Source organism: Cynocephalus volans, chromosome 16 (assembly GCF_027409185.1).
Source record: "Cynocephalus volans isolate mCynVol1 chromosome 16, mCynVol1.pri, whole genome shotgun sequence".
NCBI lineage: Eukaryota > Metazoa > Chordata > Mammalia > Dermoptera > Cynocephalidae > Cynocephalus > Cynocephalus volans.
The window spans coordinates 42,890,450-42,914,142 of record NC_084475.1 but is presented as its reverse complement, the minus strand read 5'-3'; the positions used below and the strand labels follow the sequence as shown (position 1 = coordinate 42,914,142).

Below are 23,693 nucleotides of genomic sequence, written 5' to 3'. Positions count from 1 at the left end.
TAATAAGATGCACAGATGACTATTCTACAAAACAGAAACTTTGAAGTGCCACAGTAGGGGAGTAGAAAATATGCTATGGGAGGTAAGAAAAGGAGAAAATGCTTTTCGACTAGAGGTTTAAAGCAGTCTTCATGAAAGAGATGGGAGTTAAGCTAGTGCTTAAGGAATGGGGATGATTTGTGCACATAGAGATGAAAGAAGACCTTGTCAGATGGAGAGAGTGATGTCAAGAAAGGAATAGAGGTAGGAGAGCAGGGGACATGTGTTATAAGTAGCCAATTGCTGAATTTTTCTAAAACATTGTTTTTCCAAATATGGATTGAGACTCATTTGGGGTCATGAGATTAATGTAATATGATAAAAGCTTTGAAAAATAGAATAGCAACTATTAGAGTGAATTGAATGAGGTAAAAATATTGTTCTGAAAATTTTGTGTGTGTATCTAAATATGCACACATGTATGTATGTGCATTGTCGGTGACATGGCAAAATGTATTTAGTGTAAGCAATGGCCAAAAAAGTCTGAAAAAGACTAGTCTATAGCATGAGGCTGCAAACTTTTTCCATAAAGGGCCAGATAATAAATATTTTAGGCTTTTTGGGCCAAGAGGCCACATACGGTCTCTGTCACAATTACTCAACTCTGCCTTGTAATACAAAAGCAGCCACTGACAATGTGTAAACAAATGAGCATGGCCATATTCCAGTAAAACAATCACAAAAACAGGCATAAGTCCAGATTTGGCCCATGGGCTGTAATTTGCTAACCTCTGACATGTAGGGTAGGGTAGAGGTGGGAGTATCAAGAAGCAATACTAGAAATACAGTGAGGAGGGGCCAAGTTTTGAAGCTTTTTCCCTGTGCACCTTGGCCATTGGGACTGAACTCAACTGGAAATAGGAAGCCATGTTCTGTGCAGGGGGAGGTCAGCTTGCAGGCACTTCTCAGCAAGCTTTGCTTTCAGACACTTATGCTGATCACAGCACGTAGGCTGGACTGGAAGGGAATTTGAAAAATCTCTCACTTTGATAGTTGCTAATCACTTTCCTTTCAAGGAGCACAAGAGATTTTTCAATGTATAGGGTTTTAAAAGTATTGCCTCTTCCTCCATATCTGCAGGTTAAAGTGACTTTAGCCTGGTTTGACAGATGAAGCCCCTGTGCCCAAGAAATAAAGTGACTCATCCAGGGCTTCAGAGCCTAGAAAAGGTCTCCACTTTATTTAAAATTACAGTAGAACTGGAAGACAGGTCTCTTGCCCTGCAGTGTATGCTGCTTTCCACTGTCCTGATCAGTCTTTCCATTGAAAACAATGACTAATTTTATCTCTCAAGCACTTAGCAGTAAATGATTGCTAGAAAGCCTGAAGGAACTGGACTGCTTGGTCTTGGAAGGAGAAAGTCTCTTCATCCTGCTCTTGCATAGAGCTTGCTTATTGCCAGTTCCTGGAGAGGCACTGAGCTGGCTGTGTCAGAATCATGAGGGAAGCTTGTTAAAAATACAGATTTTTCTATCCTATCCCAAATTTGAATCCCCAGCAGGGTGGAGCCTGCAAATCTGCATTTTTAAATAAGTATCCTGGAGTAACTTCGATGTGCAGCCACATCGGAGACATGGTACGAATGTTTTTCACAGTAGGAAACATTGCTCAAGTGAAACCGGTATTTTTGCTCTCCATCAGGATTGGTAGTAAGAGTGTGCCTGAGATGCCACACCAGGTTTGGTCTGTGCAGTATAGTATAGAGAGAAGCACAGGAATGTGAGGCTGATGTTCCGCGTTCCAGATCCTGGCCTGCTACTTATGGACAAGCCATGTGGCCTTTCTGACCTTCATTCCAACCTGTGAAAGTCAGATGATTGTAGGAGCTCTATATTTATCTTAGGATATGGTTTTCAGAATCAAATGAGCTAATTACAGGAGGAGAAATGGAGAGGTGGAAAGGTTCTATCATTGAGACTGGCGAGAAGTTTCTAAAACATATCCGAGCTTTCCCAAGTGGGGCCTTTTCCAGCTTCCCTGGGGCATGGAGCTGTGTACCAACCAGGAATGCATAGTTCAGTGCCAAGAAGGCTTGAGAATATGGATCTGCCTCAGGCTCATGAATGCCAAGCCTTTGCCCAGGGCTAGGTTGAAGAGGAGCAAGATATGTCCTGAGAGGAAATTTCCCTTGCTGAAGTCTCGAGCTCTTAGAACTTGCCAAGATAACAAGCTTGGTGATAGGACCAATGTTCAGGCTTCTCTCCTATGGGAAGCTCCAGGCCCTGGACAATAGGAAATCTGCATTTATTGCTCTATCAAAGAACCAAGGTCATTTAAAGAAGCCAAATCCTCTTTTGTGCTAGGACCAGGTATTCACCCACTTCCTGGGAAGAGCCTTGGAAAACTATTCTGCAGGAGGAAAGAACATTTTGTAAATCCTCAGATTTAAATAGAAGACTGTTCATCTAAATGGCATTCTGGCTACTTCTCTAAAGTTCCAAATTTAAAGAAATCTGGGCTTGTTCCCATATACAAAGGGGATGTACTAAAATACTAAAACTGAGATATAAAAAGCTGGGAAGTATTTGGGGACAGTTGTTAAAAATGTTATACTTGTTTCCATCATTGTCATCAGTTTTCTAAGTCATACTGTTCTGAGAGTATATAAATTGTCACAGCCCAGAGCTTGTCCCTTTACAGGTGACACTGAGGAATTGTTCTCTTTGTGAATGTGTGGAAGATCTGCAAGCTGGCCTACCACGTTCAGTAGCACTATTACTTTATTATGTATTTTTTAAAGACTAATGTCAATGCAATATAAATTTGCCAAATGAAATCAGGCAATACAACAATGTCCATTGTTTACAAAAAAAGTGCTCTATGTTGAATTTTTCACAATAATAATAGTTTTTGTGTTTGTTTGTTTAAATACTTAGTATGTGCTGAGGCATTCCCAAGCCTTTTGTGTGCATTCCTCTCTTTCTGGAAATTTGGAATTGAATCCAGGTCTCCTGACATTAACACAACTTGTCCATAATTGTCACACCAATTTTTTCCACTGTGAACTCAGGAGTACAGCCTGGTGCTCTTGAAGTTGGCTGTTTTTACATCTACCCAGTTTCTAGCATAACAGGAAGAGGCCCAGAGTGTGTGTGCATTCCATGTCCCAGGAACAACTGAGTATCTTTCTAGTCTATTCAGGTTCGCTGGATTCCTCTGCTTGCCATGCAGATATTGTAAATACCCTGGTGACAGGGGCCATGTCTGTCTTGTCCGACTCTATTTCTTTGTTATATGGTAGGCCCTGAGTAAATGTTTGTAGGATGAATGGAAAGATAGAAGGATGAATGAAGGAAGGAAGGCTGGGAAGATGGATAGAAGTTGGATGGACAGAAGGAAAGAAGGAGGGAAAAAACAAAGAATTTCTATTTTGCTATTTCTTCCCTGCACTATTAGTAGTTATATTTTCATCATTCTTAAATGGATGTATTTCTGAAGATCTGAGCATTTGAGAGGATTCATAAAAATGAAACCACACAAATATAGACCAGTTGGAATGGGGGCGGGGAGGGGTGTTATGAATTATGGTAAAATTAGAATTATATAAAATCTAAAAATAAAGATTTTTTTAATCATCATATAATTGCCAGCACAAACTGACAGTTAAGTGCTCCTAGGAAGACCTCCCCTCCCCCAACCAATGTTAATGAACAGATTTTAAAGTATTTGTAATTTGTTGTATTACCTGGTTTATTTCCTTTGTCTGTGGTTGCTGACAATAACTTAGAAACAGCCATGTTCAGCAGTGGGCTGGGTTCCAGCTTTAGTGATCTTTTATGTTACTAAATTTTATTGTGTTTAGCATGGTCATAGTCTTATGGTTTATAATATTGACTTATTCTCCAGTTACTGTGTGGATGAACATTTTATTTCCCCCAATAGTTATATAGTTTATAACACTTCCAGAACTGTATCTCTTTCTTCATTTATATTTCACATATGAAATATGTACATCCTAATTCAAGATTGGGTTCACAGTAGTGCTGTTATACACATATTAAATAGGTTTAAGTGTCTCTTATTTAAACAATTATTTTATTTACTACTTTATTCAAAAGATAAAATAAAGAAGCTTTAGTTCATTTCCTATCTAGTTGGCCATTAACTCTGCACTTGGCTGTTTTTACATCTGCTCAGTCCCTAGGACAGAGAAAGAGGCCCATATATCTGTGAATTTCAGATTACTGTGGTCCTACCACATTTCCTTTTCTTATTTGTGGCCAGTGAGTGTAAGTCTGGCTGGGCTGCAGCTGTGGGGTGAGTAGGCCGTGATGACAGCACTATCAGCACCAGGAGAGCAGTTTCTCTGTAGGGCTATTTGAGACAGGCTGTGTGCACATGTGCAATTTGATCTAGGCTGGGCCTGAGCACAGAGCTTCTGTGATTGACATCCCCAAGATCCCCCCCGTAAAGTCCAAAAACTAAGATTCCCTTCTGGACCCTGTCAACCCCTGTGGTGGAAAACTATCAACAACAACAACAAAAACTAAGATTCCTCTGCAAACTATCAACCCCTGTGGTGGGAAACAGCTCCCACCTGGAGTGGGAACAATGTCTCCATCACATAAAATCCTTTTTCTTGGGGTCCCCACGGTTCCAGTTCCATTGACCCTTCAATTAATACTCCAACCTGATGAAAAATGGCAAGGGGTTGTGACACCCAAGGGTAGAGCAGAAACACAGAAACATTCCCCCTCTATGTGATTGAACTACTTTAGACAAATAGCTTATCTTCTCTGTGCCTCGATTTCCTCATGTGTGACATGAATCTGTTCAATGGGATGATCTGTGAAGTTTCTTTCCATCACAACATGTCAGGTTGCACCTAGCTAGCCTTACTTTTAGTGAGGACCGAATCTGATGCATTATATCAAACTACATACTCCGGGTTCATTCAAGCATTCATTTAGTCATTCAATGAAGGTTTACTTCACACCTTTGGTGAGGCCCAAGATAGAGTGAGAAGTAATTTCAGACACGGGCCGGAGGCATATCTGAATCAAACACTAGTTACTAGTCTTATTTTACTTATTATTAAATGTGTTGTTACATAGTACTGCTCCTGGGGAGCTGTGGTACCCCCAGCACAGGGCAAGCCGCATGCATCCATGCTACTGTCTGTCCTTTCTGAGCTCACAGCTGGCTCTGATCAACTTACAAGCAGCAGAGCTTATTACCTGAATCTTTAGGACTGCCTCAGCTCTGACCACATGGGTTACTTTACCTCTTCATTGCAACTCTTGAGGTCCACTGTCATTACTGGGTTATCCAGTAGCAGTCAAGTCTACAGACTTTGGAGTCAAACTGCCCATTTTTACCACTTAGTAGCATGTGACCTCATACAAATGACCAAACCCCAACCTCTCATCTGCAAAAAGGGCTATCAGATTGTAAAAATTAGATAACACAGAAAAAGATAAAATATCTGAGCACAGTGTCTAGTTCCTTGCTTTATTCTTCTTAGAATGGAATTTATCCTTCTTGTAATTCTGCTTTAAGGATAAGTATACATAAGCCACCTGTCATTTCTGGCTCCAGGAAATGTGTGTGCTGAGGCATGTGCAGAACGTGCACATCTCCTAAATCATCAGGAACCTCTTTGAGTGAGTAGCCATTATTGGATGACCAATCATCCTGGTTTGACTGGGTCTGAGAGGTGTCTTGGGACATGAGACTTTTAGTGCTAAAACTGGGAAAGTCCCAGGCAAACCAGGATCACTCCAAAGTTGGCAAAGTCCTCACTTTTCCAGATAAAAAGGGCAGGGAGAAACCTTGATACTGAGACTGACTCCAGTGAGAAACGCCCATGTGAGCAAGGCCAGTGACATCCACTGAAATGAAGACCAATGGCCACTTTTCTTCAGGGCCAAATTCTAGCAAAAAGAGGAAGAGACCTACTCACAACCCCTAAGCGCGCTGCTCCAAACATGAGAATATGTGGTTTACCCTTCTGAAACAGTGGTTGTCAACCCTAGCTGCCCATGAGAATCATCCAAGGAGCTTTTTAAAAAAGAAATTCTGATGACTGGGCCCTATTGCTAAAAATTCTGATTTTATTGGCCTAGGGTGGAGCCTGAGCATTAGTAATTTTTTTAAGTTCCTTACGGGATTCTAATGGCAGTCCAGGGGTCAGAATTGCTAACCTATGTTACAACTTCAGGTGTCTGGGTGGGGATGGCTGCTTCTCAGGGATGCTCAGGGTAAGGCTGGGTGGGCTTTGGGATGGGCTGGCCTGGATGCAGAAAGGCAGGGTGAGTGGTACTTACAGCTTTGGAAATACGGCTAAGTTTTTGCAATGTCCTGAACCAAATGGCAAGCTCTGGCTGCATTAGCAGCCAGGCATCCAGAGGAAGTAAGCTTCAAAAATTTTGCTGGTGTTATTCAGTGCTAAAAAGACATGAGCTCTCAAACCATGAAAAGACATGGAGGAAATTTAAATGCATATTACTAAGTGAAAGAAGCCAATCAGAAAAGGCTGCATACTATATGACATTCAGTAGAGTCCAACTATATGACATTCAGTAGAAGGTATGTTTTTAAATATGAATTTCTACACACCATTGATAACTTGAAAAAATTATGTTTTATTATGAAAATGTATGACAACCATTGTTAATGGTTTGCTGTATATCCTTCTGTTTACCTGTGCACACACATAATACATATGTACACATATTTTTCTACAAAAATACACTAAATATTCTTTTTAGATAAACTAATTTTTTCCACTTAAAATCGGATGAACATTGTTCTGTGTTACTACAGATTCTTATTCAATACTTTGTCAACACAAGATTTTCTATAGATTTTCCACAATTATCCTATCATTTAACAGTTAATGTTTATTTTTTCCAATGTTTTTCTCTTCTCTTATCTACTTCAATGAATGTCCTTATGACTAAAGGTTAAGCAATAGAATATCTGGGCCCAAAGCTGAATGACTTTTAAGTGATTTTTAAAGACTATCGATCATTATTGTCAAATTACTATACCAAACCATGCTCAATTACACCAAAACTTTGCTAGTACAAAGTATGCTCCCTCCCCGATCCAACCTTTGCTAATTTGACAGGCCTCAAATGATACTCCATTTTACAGACTTTTCCTTTTTTTTTTCCTTATTCTTTTGTTTTTATTATTAATATGCAAACTTCTTAAATGGTTATAAATTAGTTTTAAAAGAAACAAGTCTGCACTTTAATGGTTTTGGAGCAGACATGGACTTTTCTTTTTTTTAAATTTAATTTTATTTTGTCAATATACAACGTGGTTGATTATTGTGGCCCATTACCGAAACCTCCCTCCCCCCTCCCGCTCCCCCTCCCTTCCAACAATCCCCTTTCTGTTTGCTTGTCGTATCAACTTCAAGGAATTGTAATTGTTGTGTTTTCTTCCCTCCCCCACCCCCGGTTGTTTGTGTATTTATTTATTTTTTAGCTCCCACAAATAAGTGAGAACATGTGATAGTTCTCTTTCTGTGCCTGGCTAGTTTCACTTAATATAATTCTCTCTAGGTCCATCCATGTTGTTGCAAATGGCAGTATTTCACTCTTTTTTATAGCAGAGTAGTATTCCATTGTGTAGATATACCACAGTTTTCCATATCCACTCATCTGATGATGGACATTTGGGCTGGATCCAACTCTTGGCTATTGTAAAGAGTGCTGCAATGAACATTGGGGAACAGGTATACCTTCAACTTGATGAGTTCCATTGCTCTGGGTATATTCCCAGCAGGGGGATAGCTGGGTCATATAATAGATCTATCTGCAATTGTTGGAGGAACCGCCATACCATTTTCCATAGAGGCGGCACCATTATTCACAGTGAGATTGAGCATTTGCTCAGTGTTTGACTATTAGCATTTTTCTCTTGAAAATTGCTTGTTTTTACCCTTTCACACTATTGTCTATTGGGTTCCTCTTTTTCATACAGACTTACAAAGTATTTAAAAATATAAAGTCTGTGAGCCCTGTCATATATACAGTGTGAACATTTATCCCCTCCATTTTTACTCTGTTTATAGTGGGGTTTTAGAAAACCATTTAATACCTTTGTGTTTCCTGCATTTCTTGTTTAATTTTCCTGTCACTGTCATTGTAGTTCACTTGCCTTAAAGAGTTATTAAAAGGAGAGTTGTATCCCCAAACCCCCCTCCAAAGCACACTATGATCATCCAGGGACAACAGTCTGTGTAACTGCAACATCATTAATGTCTCTATCCCAACCTCAAAGAACCATAAAGAGCACAGTTAATTTTACTTGATCATCTACCCCTTATGAATTGTAGGTGAGGATATCCAAGCCAGCTCACAATTTACTATGCAATTGGCTACAGGTGATTGAAATGAATTTTTTTTTTTGATTCAGCTAAAAGAAATTTATGTCTCTGTATAACTAAATTATGACATCTTATCTCATAGACTTAACAGTATCTAATGGTTTTATCTCTAGGTAATATAATCCAGCTGGAGATCCAAAGTATGCTAAGACCATGTTTTAAACAAAAGGGTATTTTTCTCCAGCCAGTAAATAAAAGTGATTTTTTCAGCTATAAAAGGACAAAAGGTTTTGAAATGATCCCACTGGGCAGGGTTTCCTAGACTTGTTTTTTTGGCAGTTGGCCATGGAGCTAACCCAGAGTATTTCAAACTTCTTCCATTTTTGTAGCAGTGTGAAGAATTCTCTGGATGAGACTAGAGTCACTCCCTGTGTGATGATTAGTGCTCTTAACCTAGAGGCCCCACGACCAAGCATCTGACAGTGTCATCAAGAGACCATTGATCTGTGTGCAGGAAGAACTACAGATGCAATCCTTTTTTTTTTTTGACTTAAGTACCTTCACTGCCCTCTCAGGGTTGTGTGTTTTCCTTCTTGAGGAAAAAAATTTAACATTTAACACTGTAAATGTAACAAAAATGGTAAATGGTTCATAGCCTCAGTGAGAAGTTATCAAAGATGTTTAATTTAACTATGGTATTATTTCATTCCATTTTCAGGGTTTTATCAGATCTGTACCCTAGAGTCTCCCTTGTTGATTTTATATACAAGGTCATCTCAAAAAGTTCATGCAAAAATAGAATTAAAATGTTTTCATGAATTTTTTGAAGAACCTCTGTATATGTTTCATATTCCTGAAACTCAAGAGTACTGCTATCCAATCTCAGTGCTGTATTGCAAAAAGAAGTGGTTCACCCCATGGTCCCAGTCTTGTTTCTTAAGACATTACTATTGCTAGAGTCAGAAAATAAAATTATATGAATAACTGAGAACAATTTGTTTCCAAGTGTGCATTGAGGAATGGGCACTGTGCAGGTGCTTTACCAACCACAAGATCAGCAGCAACAACAACTTGTGATATCCCAGTCACTGTCCTGAGTACCTAGGTATACTTAGTTACTCAATCTTGACAGTAACTCTATGGACTAGGGGCTATTATTGTCCTTCTGTCACAGATGAGTACAAGTCACACATAGTTAAGTAGCTGAGCCTGGATCTGAACATTGAAAAATCTGACTCTGGAGCCTGCCCTCCTAACTTCATTAAACTGATGGGACAACACTGCAAGATTGGTGTCCCCATTTTACAAATGAGACGCTGAGGCTCAGAGAGGTTAATAACTTTGCAATAACTTTTTACATACCTGGGAAGTAGCAGAATTTGGTTTCAGTCCTAATTCCAAGCCTTCCCACGCTTCTCCCATGATTTCACACTATAACACATTTCTTTGTATTCAGAGCTTTATTCACTTTGGAGAGAACTTATAATTGGCCAACAGACAGATGCTTAAAGGGGCCTGTGACACATTCTTCTGGGTTGTTATTGCATAGGAAGCTTCCTGTTTAGACTGCACTCTGTGTGAACGAGCACAGTAAGAACTGCCTCCACCTCCAGCTCCCCAGTTCACTCCTCTCGCAGGGACTTTGCATTTGCTGTCGCTGGGCCTGGAACACTTCACCCCAGATCTTGGCATGGCTGACTCCTTCTCAGGTGTCAGCTCAGAGGTCATCACCTCAGTGGGGCTGACCCTAATGACCTGTATTAGTCTCCTAGCAATGCCATAACAAATCTGCACAGCGTGGCTTAAAACAACAGAAATTATTCTCTCATACTTTTGGGGGCCAGAAGTCCAAAACCAAGGTGCTGGCCAGGCCGTGTTTCCTCTGAAGGCTCTTGTGGAGGATCCTTTCTTGCCTCTTTCAGTTTCTGGTGGCTCCACGTGTTCCTTGGTTTGTGGCAGCATAGCTCCAACCTATGACTCTGTCTATATAGCATGCTTCTCTGTATTTCTCCTCTTCTGTGTCTTCTCCTCTTCTTACAAGAACATTTGTTATCAGATTCAGGACCCATCTGGATAATTGAGGATGATCTCATTTCAAAATCCCAAACAATTTCCTCTGCAAAGATCGTTTTCCCATATAAGGTCATGTTCACAGGTTCTGGTAGGTGTATGTTTCAGGGGGCCACCATTCAACCTTAGGTAAAGCAGCCTTTGTTACTGTCACACTGTGACAACATCACCCCCTTTATTTTCTTTTTTTTTTTTCTTTTTTTTTTTTTTTCCCTTTATTTTCTTCAAAGCACTTGTCCTTATTTGATGCATCTTGTGCTTTTACTTTCTTCTTGCCTGTCCCCACTTACTTGAATTCAGACTTTATGAGTAAAGAGCTATCTTGTTCACTGTGTATCCCCAGGACATAGAACAAAGCTTGGTATATTGTAAGGCTCACCAAATATTTACTAAATAAATGAATGGATTAATAATATCATTGGGCTAATGTGATGTCAACTTGGTTCTTTGATCTATTAAACAATTTCCAGGATTTTATTTTACTTTTTGTTATTAATTTGTTATTTAACCTTCAGCTGCATATTTTCAGAAATGCAAATATATTACAGGACATGTATTTAACACAGTGGGTGCATATATCCAACCATGTCAATAGAACACTCAATTGCTAACTGGTCTTCTTAGTTCATTTAGCTTTTACTTGCCCCATATGAATGAATCATCAGCAGAATATTTCTTTCTCCCTTAGGCTCTGATCACCTCCGGGAAAAAGATGGCCTCTGGGCAGTCTTGGTCTGGCTCTCCATCATTGCTGCCCGGAAGCAGAGTGTGGAGGAAATTGTCCGAGATCACTGGGCCAAGTTTGGCCGCCACTACTATTGCAGGTGAGGAGAAGGGGAAGGGTCTCCATATGGGTCCTGGGGAACTACTCCTAGAGCAGTTTTCTAAAACTGATGGGCTAGAAGAACTTTAAGAAGGAGGCATCTTTTTGGAAGATCTGAGGGGCACAGAGGCTGAAACTGGATCACCCCTGATAGGTGGTTGGGAGTGGTGTCAAGGGCTACCACACCTGAGGGCACAAATTTCCCCTCCCCTGGGGACATCCCTCTATAATCTTTTCATCAGTGCCTATAAGATGTGTGCCCATGGCAAGTGGAAATCTGACCTACAGAGCTTTGAGAGTCATGCAGTCAAACCAGAGGCCTCTCTTGTTTGTTCTCTACCCATGTTTATCAAGGAAGGGTTTAGACACAGAGGCTGCGCCTGGTTGGGGTGCTTTTGTAACCCCCACCCTACCTTTGATTTACCTCCTCACCGATGGTCCGAGCAATGTCCAAGATGCCCCAGCTGGCACCCTTGGAAGGTGCCACATGGTTCAAGCACCCCAGATTTTGCTAAAGTTTTGTTTTCATGAAAGGAGGTACAGAAAAGGGAAATATTACTGGGGAAAGAGGAAGAGGAAAGGTCAGTGAGTAGGAACTTAGGGCTGGGGATCTCTTTCACTCTCTTGTTGTTGAAGTGGGAGTAAGAGTACTCTGGATGCATGGCTGCCTGCTAGGAGTGTGTACCATGGTGTGTGTACCATGCCGTGGTTTAGGAGGAGTGGAGGTAGGAGAGGGTGTTACCTGCAGGGACCTTGGGGATGGGGCAAGGGAATCCTTGAGTAGTCTCAAAGACTCTCTGTGTCTTCAAAACAGGGACTATGACTCATGTTGCTTTGCTTATGAATAGCTGTGGATGTTTGGTTGTGTTTCAAGAGCTTGAGGGACAGAAAGGGAGCTTTAGACTTCCCTTATAAGGTGATTGTTTCTTCTCTTCAGAAGTTATTTACTTAGATGAATATCAGAGAATAAGGAAGCCTGTGATAGAACTCCTTAAAATCAAAGATGTAGACAGCACCATTAATATGTGTGGTTCTTGTGTAGTCAAGAAGACTGGGAATGTGAAAGCCTGCACACCACCTCAAATTATTCATTGTATCATAAATAATAATTCTCAAGGCAGGTGGGAACTTGTTACTCATCAGTATTTCTAACAAGTGCCAAACTCCCTGATTCTTGTGGGTTTTCTTTTTTTTTGCATTCCAAGGGCTAATTGGCACATGAAATCTTTCTGTTGCGTGAAGCTCTTCCAAACTGTCCAACCTGATAAAATATATTCTGACCGCCAACCTCAGGCTTAGTGAGATCGCTCTGAGTCACAGACGAGTTCCTCATAGTTTGTGGAAGGATTATCTAAGTTTCTGCCAGTGTTTTGAAGAAATGGTATTATGATAAGTGTATTTATAATATAGTTCATTTTTTTGTGGCCAAGAGCTTACATGCTAATTACTTTTTTCATAACAAATACCATATTAGAGAACAGCAGGCAAGGGAGATTTCATTTCTTGTAGGACATTGAATTATGTTTCAGATTTCTGTCCAAAAAGCTCACAGAGATAAAGAAAAAGGGAAGAGAGGGAACAGGTAAAATGAAAGGTCAACATCTTCAACCCCAGCAAATGGTGAGATAAAAGGCATGTGTGAAATAAAACAATGTCTCGCCTGACACATTTCACGGTGGAGAGGAGATAATGAAACAATTTCAGTTTCACTAATTCTGAGCCTGGAGGTGTATCTGAGAAAATCTCCCAGACGATCTTCCTCGTATGAGTAGACCCCAGAAGGAACTCTCCAGTCAAAGGTTTCTTTCCTTGAGAGTGTGGTGGTCCTGGTGGTGGTGGTTGTGGTCAGAGGGGCGAGGGTGGGGTAGTGAGGGGAAGGTGCTGCCAGGATTTGCTGTGGATGAAGAGGAATATTGGGGCAGGCTGCTCTGATGACTTAAGTCACAGACAACATGGCCTATCATGTTAGAGGATTTTCTCAACGTCTGAATCTCTTTCAATGCCTGTATATCTCTGACCAGACTCTCTTCTCCTCTCCTCCTGCCCCTTTCTGATTGGCTGGGTCTTTACCTTTCCCAAATGACAATCTTTAAAGAGAATCTAGTCTCAGGACACATGCACTGCTGAAAAAGAATGTTCTGAGGGAGTTCCCTGTTATTTTGTTTCTGAGGCTGGGGAAGAAACACCTTATGCAAGAGTTAGAGAATAAAAGGGTTATAGATGCAGAGGACCTGTCACTAGGCATGGTGTCATTCCATGTCCTCCATCTTGGCTCATACCCTGATGTTTACCAGATGTCTTAAAAGACCTAGGGTAGTAAGAACTACTAGAAAAAAGTAGCAACAGCTCAGAGCTCCCTGCTTCCAGTTCACTCTGAGAACTCACGTCTTCTCCCTACGCTGCAGGAAGCCCAACTCTGAGGTCCCTCCACAGCCACTTGGGCACAGAGGCCCCTCCTCGGGCTTCCTTCTTAAACAGCCCCTCCCAGATGTGCCACTAGGTCTCAGTCAAGACCACCTGACATTGGGAAAAACCATACAGTTTTAAAAATGTTTCTTAAATTTTAAAGTTTATTATTAGCATATTCATTCTTACAAATTGTGATATTTCTTTATGTCCTTCACCCAACCTTTCACTTTCCAAACCCCCTCCCTCCCTCCCTCCCATCTCTAGCATCCTTAGGTTTGTTCTCTCCTTCTGAAAGTTCAACATATTGTTGTGGTCTTTCCTTTCTTTCCCTCATTCCCTCCTTATTCCCTCCTTCTCTCCCACCATCCCTCCCTCCCTTCCTTCCTAGCAGCCAGTTATGAGTAAGAACATGTGGTATTTCTGTTCCTTTGTCCAGCTTATTTCACTTAACATAATTTTCTTCAGATTCATAATGTTGTTGCAAACGACAGAATTTCATTCTTTTTTATGACTGAGTAGTATTCCATTGTGTATATACACCACATTTTCTTTATCCAGTCATCTGTTGATGAACACTTAGGTTGGTTCCATATTTTGGCTATCGCAAATAGAGCTGCAGTGAACATGGGAGTGCAGGTATCCCTTTAATATGATGATTTCCATTCACTTGGATAAATACCCAGTAGGGGGATTGCTGGATTGTATGGTAGTTCTAACTGTCGTTGTTTGAGAAACCTCTGTACTGTTTATGGTAGTGTCTGAGAACAAAAGTAATTAACAGTTTTTAAGCACTGGTGCCTGGTACTGTGCCAGCTGCTTGGTATGCATTACCATATTTTAAACCTCACAACAAATGCAATAGGTATTATTTTAGTCTTTTATTGTTTTTCAATCTCCTCCAAGCCCCATTGTTATGCTGGATGCTCCTGGCTAGGAGGACTTTTTTGAATGGAATGACTGTGTCATTTCTTCCAAGTTTCCCAGAGAATTTTATAATACATTCAGTTCCTTTCCCTCTCTTTGCCTCCCTTGATTCCCCTCTCTGTCCTTCCTTCCTTCCTTCCTTCCTTCCTTCCTTCCTTCCTTCCTTCCTTCCTTCCTTCCTTCCTTCCTTCCTTCCCTTTCATTCCACCCTATTTACACCACACTTGCTGTGTACCAGAAGCAGCAGAGCTAAGGGCTGTGCTCCCCGGAGCTCACATTCTGGTGGGCAATGACAGGCAATAAATAAGTCAACAAATATACAAACATGATAAATACAGACTGGGATAACTACCGAAAGAAAATATAAAGGGTGGTGAGAGAAGGAAGGGGGTCGGGGGAGAAACTGCTTTAGATGGATGGTCAGAGAAGGTCACCTTTTGGAGGTGACAGTAGGTTTGAAAGTTGAAGGACAAGAACGAGCCAACTATGTGAGTAGCTGGGAGAAGAGCACAGGAGGTAGAGGAAATAGACAGTAGGGAACAGGACCAGAGGCAAGAAAGGGTGAAGTGTCTCTGGGGACTGCAGAGGAGGCTGGTGTGGCTGAATCAGGTGAACAAGGGCAAAAAGTGAACAAAGTGAAGCCAAGGAGGTGGGCAGGGGCAGATCGCACGGTGCCTGGTGGGCTGTGGTTAGGGTTTTGAGTTTTGTTCTCAGTGGGATGGGTGCTCTGGGAGGGATTTAAAGGAAAGAAGTGACATGATTCATCACTTGGCCACTGTGTGGGGAATGGATTGTAAGGGACAGATAGAACAGGGAAGACCGGTTGAGGGTGCTTTTCTGTGCTGTCCTTCCCTGAAAACAGAATCAATGATTAGATAACCTTGGGAGGTCCACACGATTGCTGGTTCCCTAATTAGGTTTTTGTTCATCCTGCTCTCCTTTACCAGGTTTGACTATGAGGGGCTGGAGCCCAAGACAACGTATTATATCATGAGGGACCTGGAGGCCCTGATCACAGACAAGTCCTTCATCGGCCAGCAGTTTGCTGTGGGGAGTCACGTCTACAGTGTGGCGAAGACAGACAGCTTTGAATATGTGGATCCTGTGGATGGCACTGTGACCAAAAAACAGGTACATGCTGGGGGATCGCCAAGACCAGGTTATCAGGCAGAGCTGGTGGCCAAAGTGTTCTAAAACTGGAGAGGTCTTCAGGGATGACCTGTTCTGAGCCCTCCATATTACAGACGAGGACTCTGCAGCCAGGAATGAGAAAGCCCTTGCTGAAGGTCACCTCGCTAGTTAGTGGCAGAGGGTGGATTAGAACATGGGCCCTCTCTGTCCAGTATTCTTTCATCATGGTGATTGATGGGCCAATACCACAAATAGAGACAGGCCCAACATTTCCTTCTAAAATGTTTGCAGCCTGCAGGCACTCTTATGTAGTAGCCATGATTGGTGATGTATTCAGAACAGTTTCTGAGTGCAAAAAATCCCTGTCCTTGGGCCCCCCCCAGGTGCAGGGATGTTTTGCCTCCTATTACCTTATGTCATTGAGGAATCACAGGAGATGGGTTTGGTACCCCTGGTTGGGACATTTGCCCAGAAAACTCAAAAGGAAGATTTACGGTTGAGAATGATTATCGTAGGTGAGTGGCAAAATTAACCACACTTCTGTTATGGTTTCCTCTTTGTGCATTGTGAGAGAGAAGTTGATTGCTGCTACAGTTATTTTTCTTCTCAGTTTTGTTCATTTATTGGCTATGGCACATACTGATATTTATAGTCTAAGTAACGTACCTTGAGCAATGTTAAGACAAGTTCCATTTTAAAACTCCCAAATTCTTATTTTTTATACATTCTTCCTAAGTACAGACAATATAATAAGTCAGAAGCTGCAGGTCCTTTGGGAGTAGATATAATGGTAGTTACAGCTATTTTATTAGTTTTCAGTATATCCTCCTTATCCTAGGGTCCCCTGACTTGCAGATACTCCAAATCCCAATGCCCTTTCGTTACTCTTGGTATCCTCTATCTGGTCCACTTAGTTCTGTGGAGATCTTTAATCTCTATCAAAATATCAACCTTTTTTGGGCCGATCCCGTGGCGCACTCGGGAGAGTGCGGCGCTGGGAGCGCAGTAGCGCTCCCTCCGCAGGTTCGGTTCCTATATAGGGATGGCCTGTGCGCTCACTGGCCTGTGCGCTCAGTGGCTGAGCGCGATGTGGCCACTCACAAAAAAGACAAAAAAAAAAAAAAAAAAAAATCAACCTTTTGTTCTGGAAGCCATTCTATTGCCCAACAAACTATAGTCTCACTTCAGAAAGGTATAAAGTGGCAGGGAAAATAGTGGGTAAGAAGCTAGAAGACTAATGATCAAATCCTATCCCTGCCACTTACTAATTGTGTGATTTGGGGGAAAGTTGCTTAATCTCTTCGAGCCACAGTTCCTTCCTCATCTGTGAAATACCAATCTCACAGAATTGTTTTAGAAATGGAATTAAATAAGATACACAGAAGTTCCTGGCTATCCTTTATAGAGAGAGCGCACGATACATGTTTGCAGTTGTTTTGCTTTGCTCGAGGATGTTGCATGTGGACTGGACAGAGTTTGCTCTGAAATAACACCAATGAGTCAATCCATGGAGATGTGAAATCAGGGGCTCAGCTGGTGTCTTTGAGCCGCGCTGCTCCAGATAAGTCTTTCCCAGTTTTGTACCACATTCCCAACTCCATTTTACACAGGGCCCCCAGGACAAACTTTTCCCAAATGTAAGGCTCATTTTGTTTTTGTTACAGTAGAATTCAAGAGACATAAAATATGTGCTTTCTAAAGTATCCTTGGGAGGTTTTTGTTCACTGATGAGGAAGGCTTGGAAACCATTCTTGGAGGGATTGGTCTGGTCAGTGCTAGGTTCTGGACTTTATCTACGCACGAGAAGCTTGTCTGCTGAGCTAATTTGTTTTGCTGTTAAATCCAATATCACTCTACTTTATTTCTTCCTCAGTGCACTCAGCATTTGGATACTTTTTTCTTTAGCCATTCACAGCAGGCTAATTCCTCAAATGGATCTCAAATTCTGACATCTATTTATTCCATCTCCTCGCCCCCACCACAGCACTGAATATTGGTTTCCATTTTTACCCTGGATTTTAGCAATTTTTCCCCCTTTCCACACTCTTCCATCTGGACTCTAATGTGGCTATAAATAGATAAGTGCTACCAGGACCTGCTCCAGGGAGTTTTTCTAGTAAAGAAGGAAGACTGTTCATTTCCCCAATTCCAGGACCCAAGTGACATCTTTATTGGCTGGTGGCCCTGAAGCACACTGGAGCTTCTCTGCAGGTCTGGGTTTGGCTCAGCGAGGGTGATGAGAGACCAGTTAACACTGTGGCATCTTCACTGTCATCAAGTCACAGGTGGTTTTTCTGCCACAGTTTGTCCTATCGGATAGAGGCAATCCCTACATAGTGGGGCTGCTGCAGCTTCAGGATGCCAACCGATACCAGCATTCGATTTCCAGGATAACAGAGTCTGGGGCACAGTTCATGTAACACTGTGCAAAATAAGCATATTTTTCGCACTATACACCTAAAAGACATATTTGAATTTAAATGAGCTAGTATTATTTTTGAATAGTCAAAGTACCTTGATGTGTGAAATAAAAAACCCCGGCCTGAACACAAAAGAAAGACACCAGGAGACGGACTCAACCGAAGTGTATCAGGCAGGCAAAATGAACAAGCGGGCTGCCCTCTCAGAAATGGGAGCAGCAGCAGGGAGAGTCGGGGTGGGCCTTTTATATCCAGTCAGGCTGAGCTGGACTGTTCCTATTGGCTAAGAAGGAAGGGGAGGGAAGCAAGCGGGGTTTAAGCTGAGTTGGGATTTTTCTATAGGTGGAGAAATTCACACACGCAGGAAGGGAATGTGGTGGTGAGGAAGAAGCGGGAGGGGGCTTTTTGTGATTCTCAGAAAACATGCTGTTCTAGGGACCTGAAACTCTCCGCAGCCATTTGGGTGTTCCTCCTGTCCGCCCACTGCCATCTTAGACATCGGCTAAAACATAATTGCCTAACAGTGTGTGCCTTCAATAGGTATTTACTGAGAGCCTACCAAATGCATAATTTGGGTTTTTTTCATGGTACAGTTTTTTTAAGTATAAATACATAAGAGCTTTGAGATATAATTCACATACCATACAACACACCCATTGTTGTGTACACTTCAATGGTTTCTAGTATATTTACAGAGTTGTGCAATCATCATCACAATCTGTTTTATAACATTTTCAGTACCCCCAAAAGAAATCTTGTGCTCCTTAGCTGTCATTTCCCTTCCAACATGCCTCCAACCCCCAACCCCTGGCAACCAGTGATCTACTTTCGGTCTCTATGGATTTGCCTATTCCAGACATTTTATATAAATGGAGCTATGTGTGGTCCTTTATGACTGGCTTCTTTCACTTGATGTCATGTTTCGAGGTTCGTCAATATCAGTACTTCATTCCTTTTACTGACAAACAATATTCCATCATATGGGTATACCACATTTTGTTTATCCATCCATCAGCTGATGGACATTTAATTTTGCTTTTTGACTATTATGAAGAATGCTGCTATGGACTTTCATATGTTTTCATGCACACATAGGTTTTCAGTTCTCTTGGGGGAATATATACTTAGGCATGAAATTCCCAGGTCAAATGATAATATATTTAACCCTGTAACCTTTAAAGGAACCACCATACAGTCTTCAAAAGCAATTGCACCACTTTACATCCTACCAGCAGTGAATGAGGGTTCCAATCTAGCCACACCTTTGCAAGCCTTCGTTATGTCTTTTTGATTTTAGAATATTGTTATTTTAAAACAAATGACTATATTATGGATTGTTTTCAAATTAAGATAGAAGATTTAAGCTCCATAAGGAGAAACAGAAGTATGTCTCTGTTAGCAAAACCGAAAGGAAACATAACACTAAAAAGTCTCCATTTGCTGAGGGAGGCAGATTGCTATGGTCCTCTGCAGTATTCCAGGGCACTGGAGTCAGACAGACACAAGTTTGAAGGCTGGCATCATCACTGACTAGATTTGTGACTTTGGGCAAGTTACTTCTCTGAATTTCAACTTGGGGTGGTGCAGTGGTGATAATAACCACAGGGTAATGGAAAATGTTTGAGGAGAAAGTCCTATAAAGCCTCAGGTACAGTGGCTGGTACCTAATTGATGCTCAAGAAATATTAGTTCTCTCCCTTTATCAGAATCCTTAACTTGACTGAATATCAGTTTGAGGAAAGGATAAACCTCTCTTTCTCCCCTACCATACACACACACACACACACACAGTCAAGTATATATTTTTGAAAATAATCTTCAGTATGCCCAAGGGTTAGAAAGCATTCACCCAAATCTTTTGTTTATTCTGTCGTTAAATATGATAGAATATTGATGATCCTGAGGTAGTAGGAGATTCCCAGTTATCGTCTTTGGTTTAGAAATTCTACTTACTAAGGAAAAAAAGTAGATAACAGAAATGATGTTCTGCAACAAATTTTTAAACAAAATTTTGATTATTCCTGTTCTAACCAGACATTGTCTTTAAGCACAACAGTCTGCTCCAGGGCACCTCTGCCTCATGGTACTACTGAGAAGCACATGAGCAATGCTTCTGTGCACAGGCTTGGAGTCAGAAAGTCTTGGGTTTTCATCTCAACTGTGCCACCTCCTTGCTGAGCTACTTTAGGCAAGTTATTTAATCTCTCTGTGCCTTCCTTTCCTTGTCTGTGAAAATAGGAATAATGATAATAATAATTATGGCTACCTCATACAGCCAGTAAGAGAATTAAATACATGTATAATACATGTAAAGACATGGCACATAACGAATGCTAGATACTTTAAAGTTAATCTAAAATTAGTTAAAAGAGCATCCTTAGAAAAGATTTTGGCATTTAATGAGCTGCATAGGGTAAGAAAAGCAGGGAGAAAACATACAACTTTGCCAGGTGCTATGTGAAGCCTCTTCAGTTTCTGAGTCATCTGTGAATTCATTCAAACTCGCATTTCTCTGCCTCCCCACAGTCACTCCATCTTCCATCCCCCAACACATGCACACTCAGCTTCAGAAAGGAAGAAGTTGTTTAAGGCAACTTAGTCTCCTCCTTGTCCTTGATTTGAGGTCAGAGTCAGGAAACAGACTGTGGAAAAAGAGCCATTTCACATACATCTCTAGAGATAAAGTAGGAATGCATCTCCATTTAAGATGAAATTAAAATCCTGTTTGGTGATAATTCCACTGCTGTGGAAATGTTCAGCTAGGTCTATCCTGCCTGTGAAACCCTGTGGGAGTCATTCAAGGAGCAGGAAGGAAACCCCTTAGGTCCTCAGCCCCTGCTGTGAATTCCCAGGGAGCTCTCTGGCTTCACTCTGGCTTGTTGGTTCATGGGATTTACTACAGCTGCCTCCAAGTGTCTGATATTTTTGTGACCTTAGAAGGTCACAAGAGGAAAGTTGATGTGTGCCTTCCATTAAACAGGGCCCAGGAGAGACACTGTCTAATTTAGAAATAGCAATTTCATGAGGCTTGTTTCTCCAACTGCAGTTCTTCCTTTGGTGTTTGGTTGAGGGTATGTCACTGTTTATTTTCAGGTAAAGTCTAGTCACATGAATGACTGATGCTGGTTTCTTCAAATCTGAATGGGAAAAAATAGGCCAATATCTACTGTGAGAGTAGGGGAGCATTTTGATCAAATTGCTGACTTGTTTAAGAAGTTCCCAATTTGTACCGTGTAAAGAGATGGGAAAGATGGAGGAAGTTTGTGACTACATGTGATCTGAAGGGTTGCTCACTCTTTCTTCCAGGGCAAATTCATTTAGCAAACATTGAGGGTTTTCATTGAGCCAGGTGTTTTCTCTTTCCTCTACCATCAATATCCCAAGGAATGTTACCACCACCAAGATTGTCTCTTAATATCTCTTCCTCTCCTACTTGTAGCTTAACTCCTGGCATCTCCACTCAGTGCCCACAGTTAGGAAGTGCCCCAGCCCTGATAGAAGCAATACTCCAATCCCGGTGTTGTGAATGAAGGACAATAGGACAGATGTGGTACCACACTGAGAGGTGGCATATTGCCATCAATACAGAACTGTAACCTGTATTTTGAAAATTAGCTTTGAAATGAGAAATCCTGATACTTTAGGAGGAAAATTGAAGCAGCTAAGTCTCTCCTTATGACTTGTCCAACTCCTATACGGTTGCTCCTTGACTTCTGATGAGATTACACCCTGATAAACCCATTGTAAACTGAAAATGCACCTAATACCCTGATAAACCCATCATAAAGTAGAAAACCCTAAATTCAACCATTGTAAGTTGGATACCATTTGTATTTCTATCTAAAAAGCTCAAAAATCATGAAATTCTACCAATGCTAAAGTCATTTGCAACTTAACAGTTCAGCTGTTATTAAAAAACCTGATGTAAATAAATGCATAGCAGTTAGCTGATGTGGAAAACCAAATCCAATTTGATTATGTCAGACTAACTCTGAGATTATTAATATCTCTTCAAGTGATGCAGGCTGTGTGGAAACATTTTGATGTTGCCCTCAACCTGGAAAAAAGAACCATTTGAAATTAGCTCAGGGAAAAATCACACTTTGAAGATGGATTCTGAAGTTAGTTTGCTTTTAGAGTTATTTTAATATGCAGGAAGGTGTTCACACTTGTTAGTTTCAGTATTTAGAAATAATAAAGTGAACTGCCAGTCTTGAAATCAAATTTCAGTTCCAGCATTTGGTGCTCTAATATGTACTGTGGTACTACCCCCCCATGGTCAGTAGATATAGAGAAGCTTACTGAGGTACCATTAGCAGCAGCATTATATAAAGGCAATGGAACGGTGTCAGCTGAAGAATCTGAACCTTCAAGACAGTACCTCTCTCTCTTCACAGTTAACTAGTCAACCTTCAACTTCAGCCTTCAACTTTGGTCACATTCCAATGAATGAACCCGCTGAAAGACTGCTGTAACAATTTATTGTCCCTGTAATATGCCATTTGCTGGAGTGTGGTTTGTGCATCTAGAAGTAGAACTGTAGAAGTTATTTCAGTCATACTGAGTAGCCCATCTATAGAATTTAGTTAACTCTGAAAGCTAGTACCTAGAAACAGTCCTTCCACATTGAGTAACAAATGTTTAGGGAAGGGGGTATTATCACTACATGTATATTGTGATTAAACATGGGTTTAACAAAATCCCATTTCTGTTGCAAATTGTGATGTTGAAAAAAAATCTCTAATAAATATACATTCATTTTCTGGCTTAGTACAATATGGTGAAGGTAGCTGAAGTTTGAATCATTTATGTCTTCATCCATTCAATGAATGTTTACAAAACACTGATTATATCCCAGTCAGCTTGCTGGCATTGAGGGTACAACAACATACAGGACAGTTGAGATTCCTGCCCTCTTCTTACAGTCAAGCAGGGAAGACACATTGACATTAAACTTGTAATGACTATAGCTTTTATTGAACAGTATTACAGGCAAAGAACTTATTTGGGTGTGCATAGTGGGGGTGGGGGGTGGGGGTGGGGTTCTATCTATGCTGTCTAGCCTATCTATGCTAGGGCTCTGGAAAGCTCTCCACAGGGAGGTGATATTTAAGCTGTGCCCCGCAGAATAAGTAGGAGCTGGCCCAGGTGAAACCATCTCATCAGACTACATGCTTTTCTTCAGTCAAATGTGGTTATATGGTTATGTAGCTTTCCAGATAAAGAACTGAAATTTACTATAGGCATTCTCAATGAGATGTTACGATACCTATGATTATGATTCTTAACTTCAGTGCTCGGTCTACAACACTGTAGTTGTGGTACATAAAGACAGTTGGGCTATGCTTGTATGTTGCACTAACTATGTCTCTTGGTATGACATCTTGAAAATCATGGATTAAAAAAAAATTTCTAATAGACACTTTTCCTATGATATTCCAATTTGGCTTCCAAGGTCCAAACACATATTCAGTATTTTATAATGACCTGTTGGTGGATTTGAAAATAGTAAGGAAGACACTGTTTCTGGCCAGCTGGGAATTTCTCATTTCTCTGCTTCTGATTCATTAGGGTTTTGTTGCAATGAATTTCCTTC

General features: G+C 41.0%; 1 protein-coding gene across 2 annotated transcripts in view; it reads left to right on the top strand.

Annotated features, from left to right (window-relative positions):
- The window catches only part of PGM5 (phosphoglucomutase 5), a 179,717-nt gene that overhangs the window by 112,545 nt on the left and 43,479 nt on the right, over window positions 1-23,693 (top strand). For both annotated transcript variants that reach the window (XM_063080437.1, XM_063080438.1), the window contains 2 exons: window positions 11,079-11,214; window positions 15,494-15,677. In XM_063080437.1, the coding sequence (XP_062936507.1) occupies window positions 11,079-11,214; window positions 15,494-15,677 (320 nt within the window). The remainder of the gene's footprint in view (window positions 1-11,078; window positions 11,215-15,493; window positions 15,678-23,693) is intronic.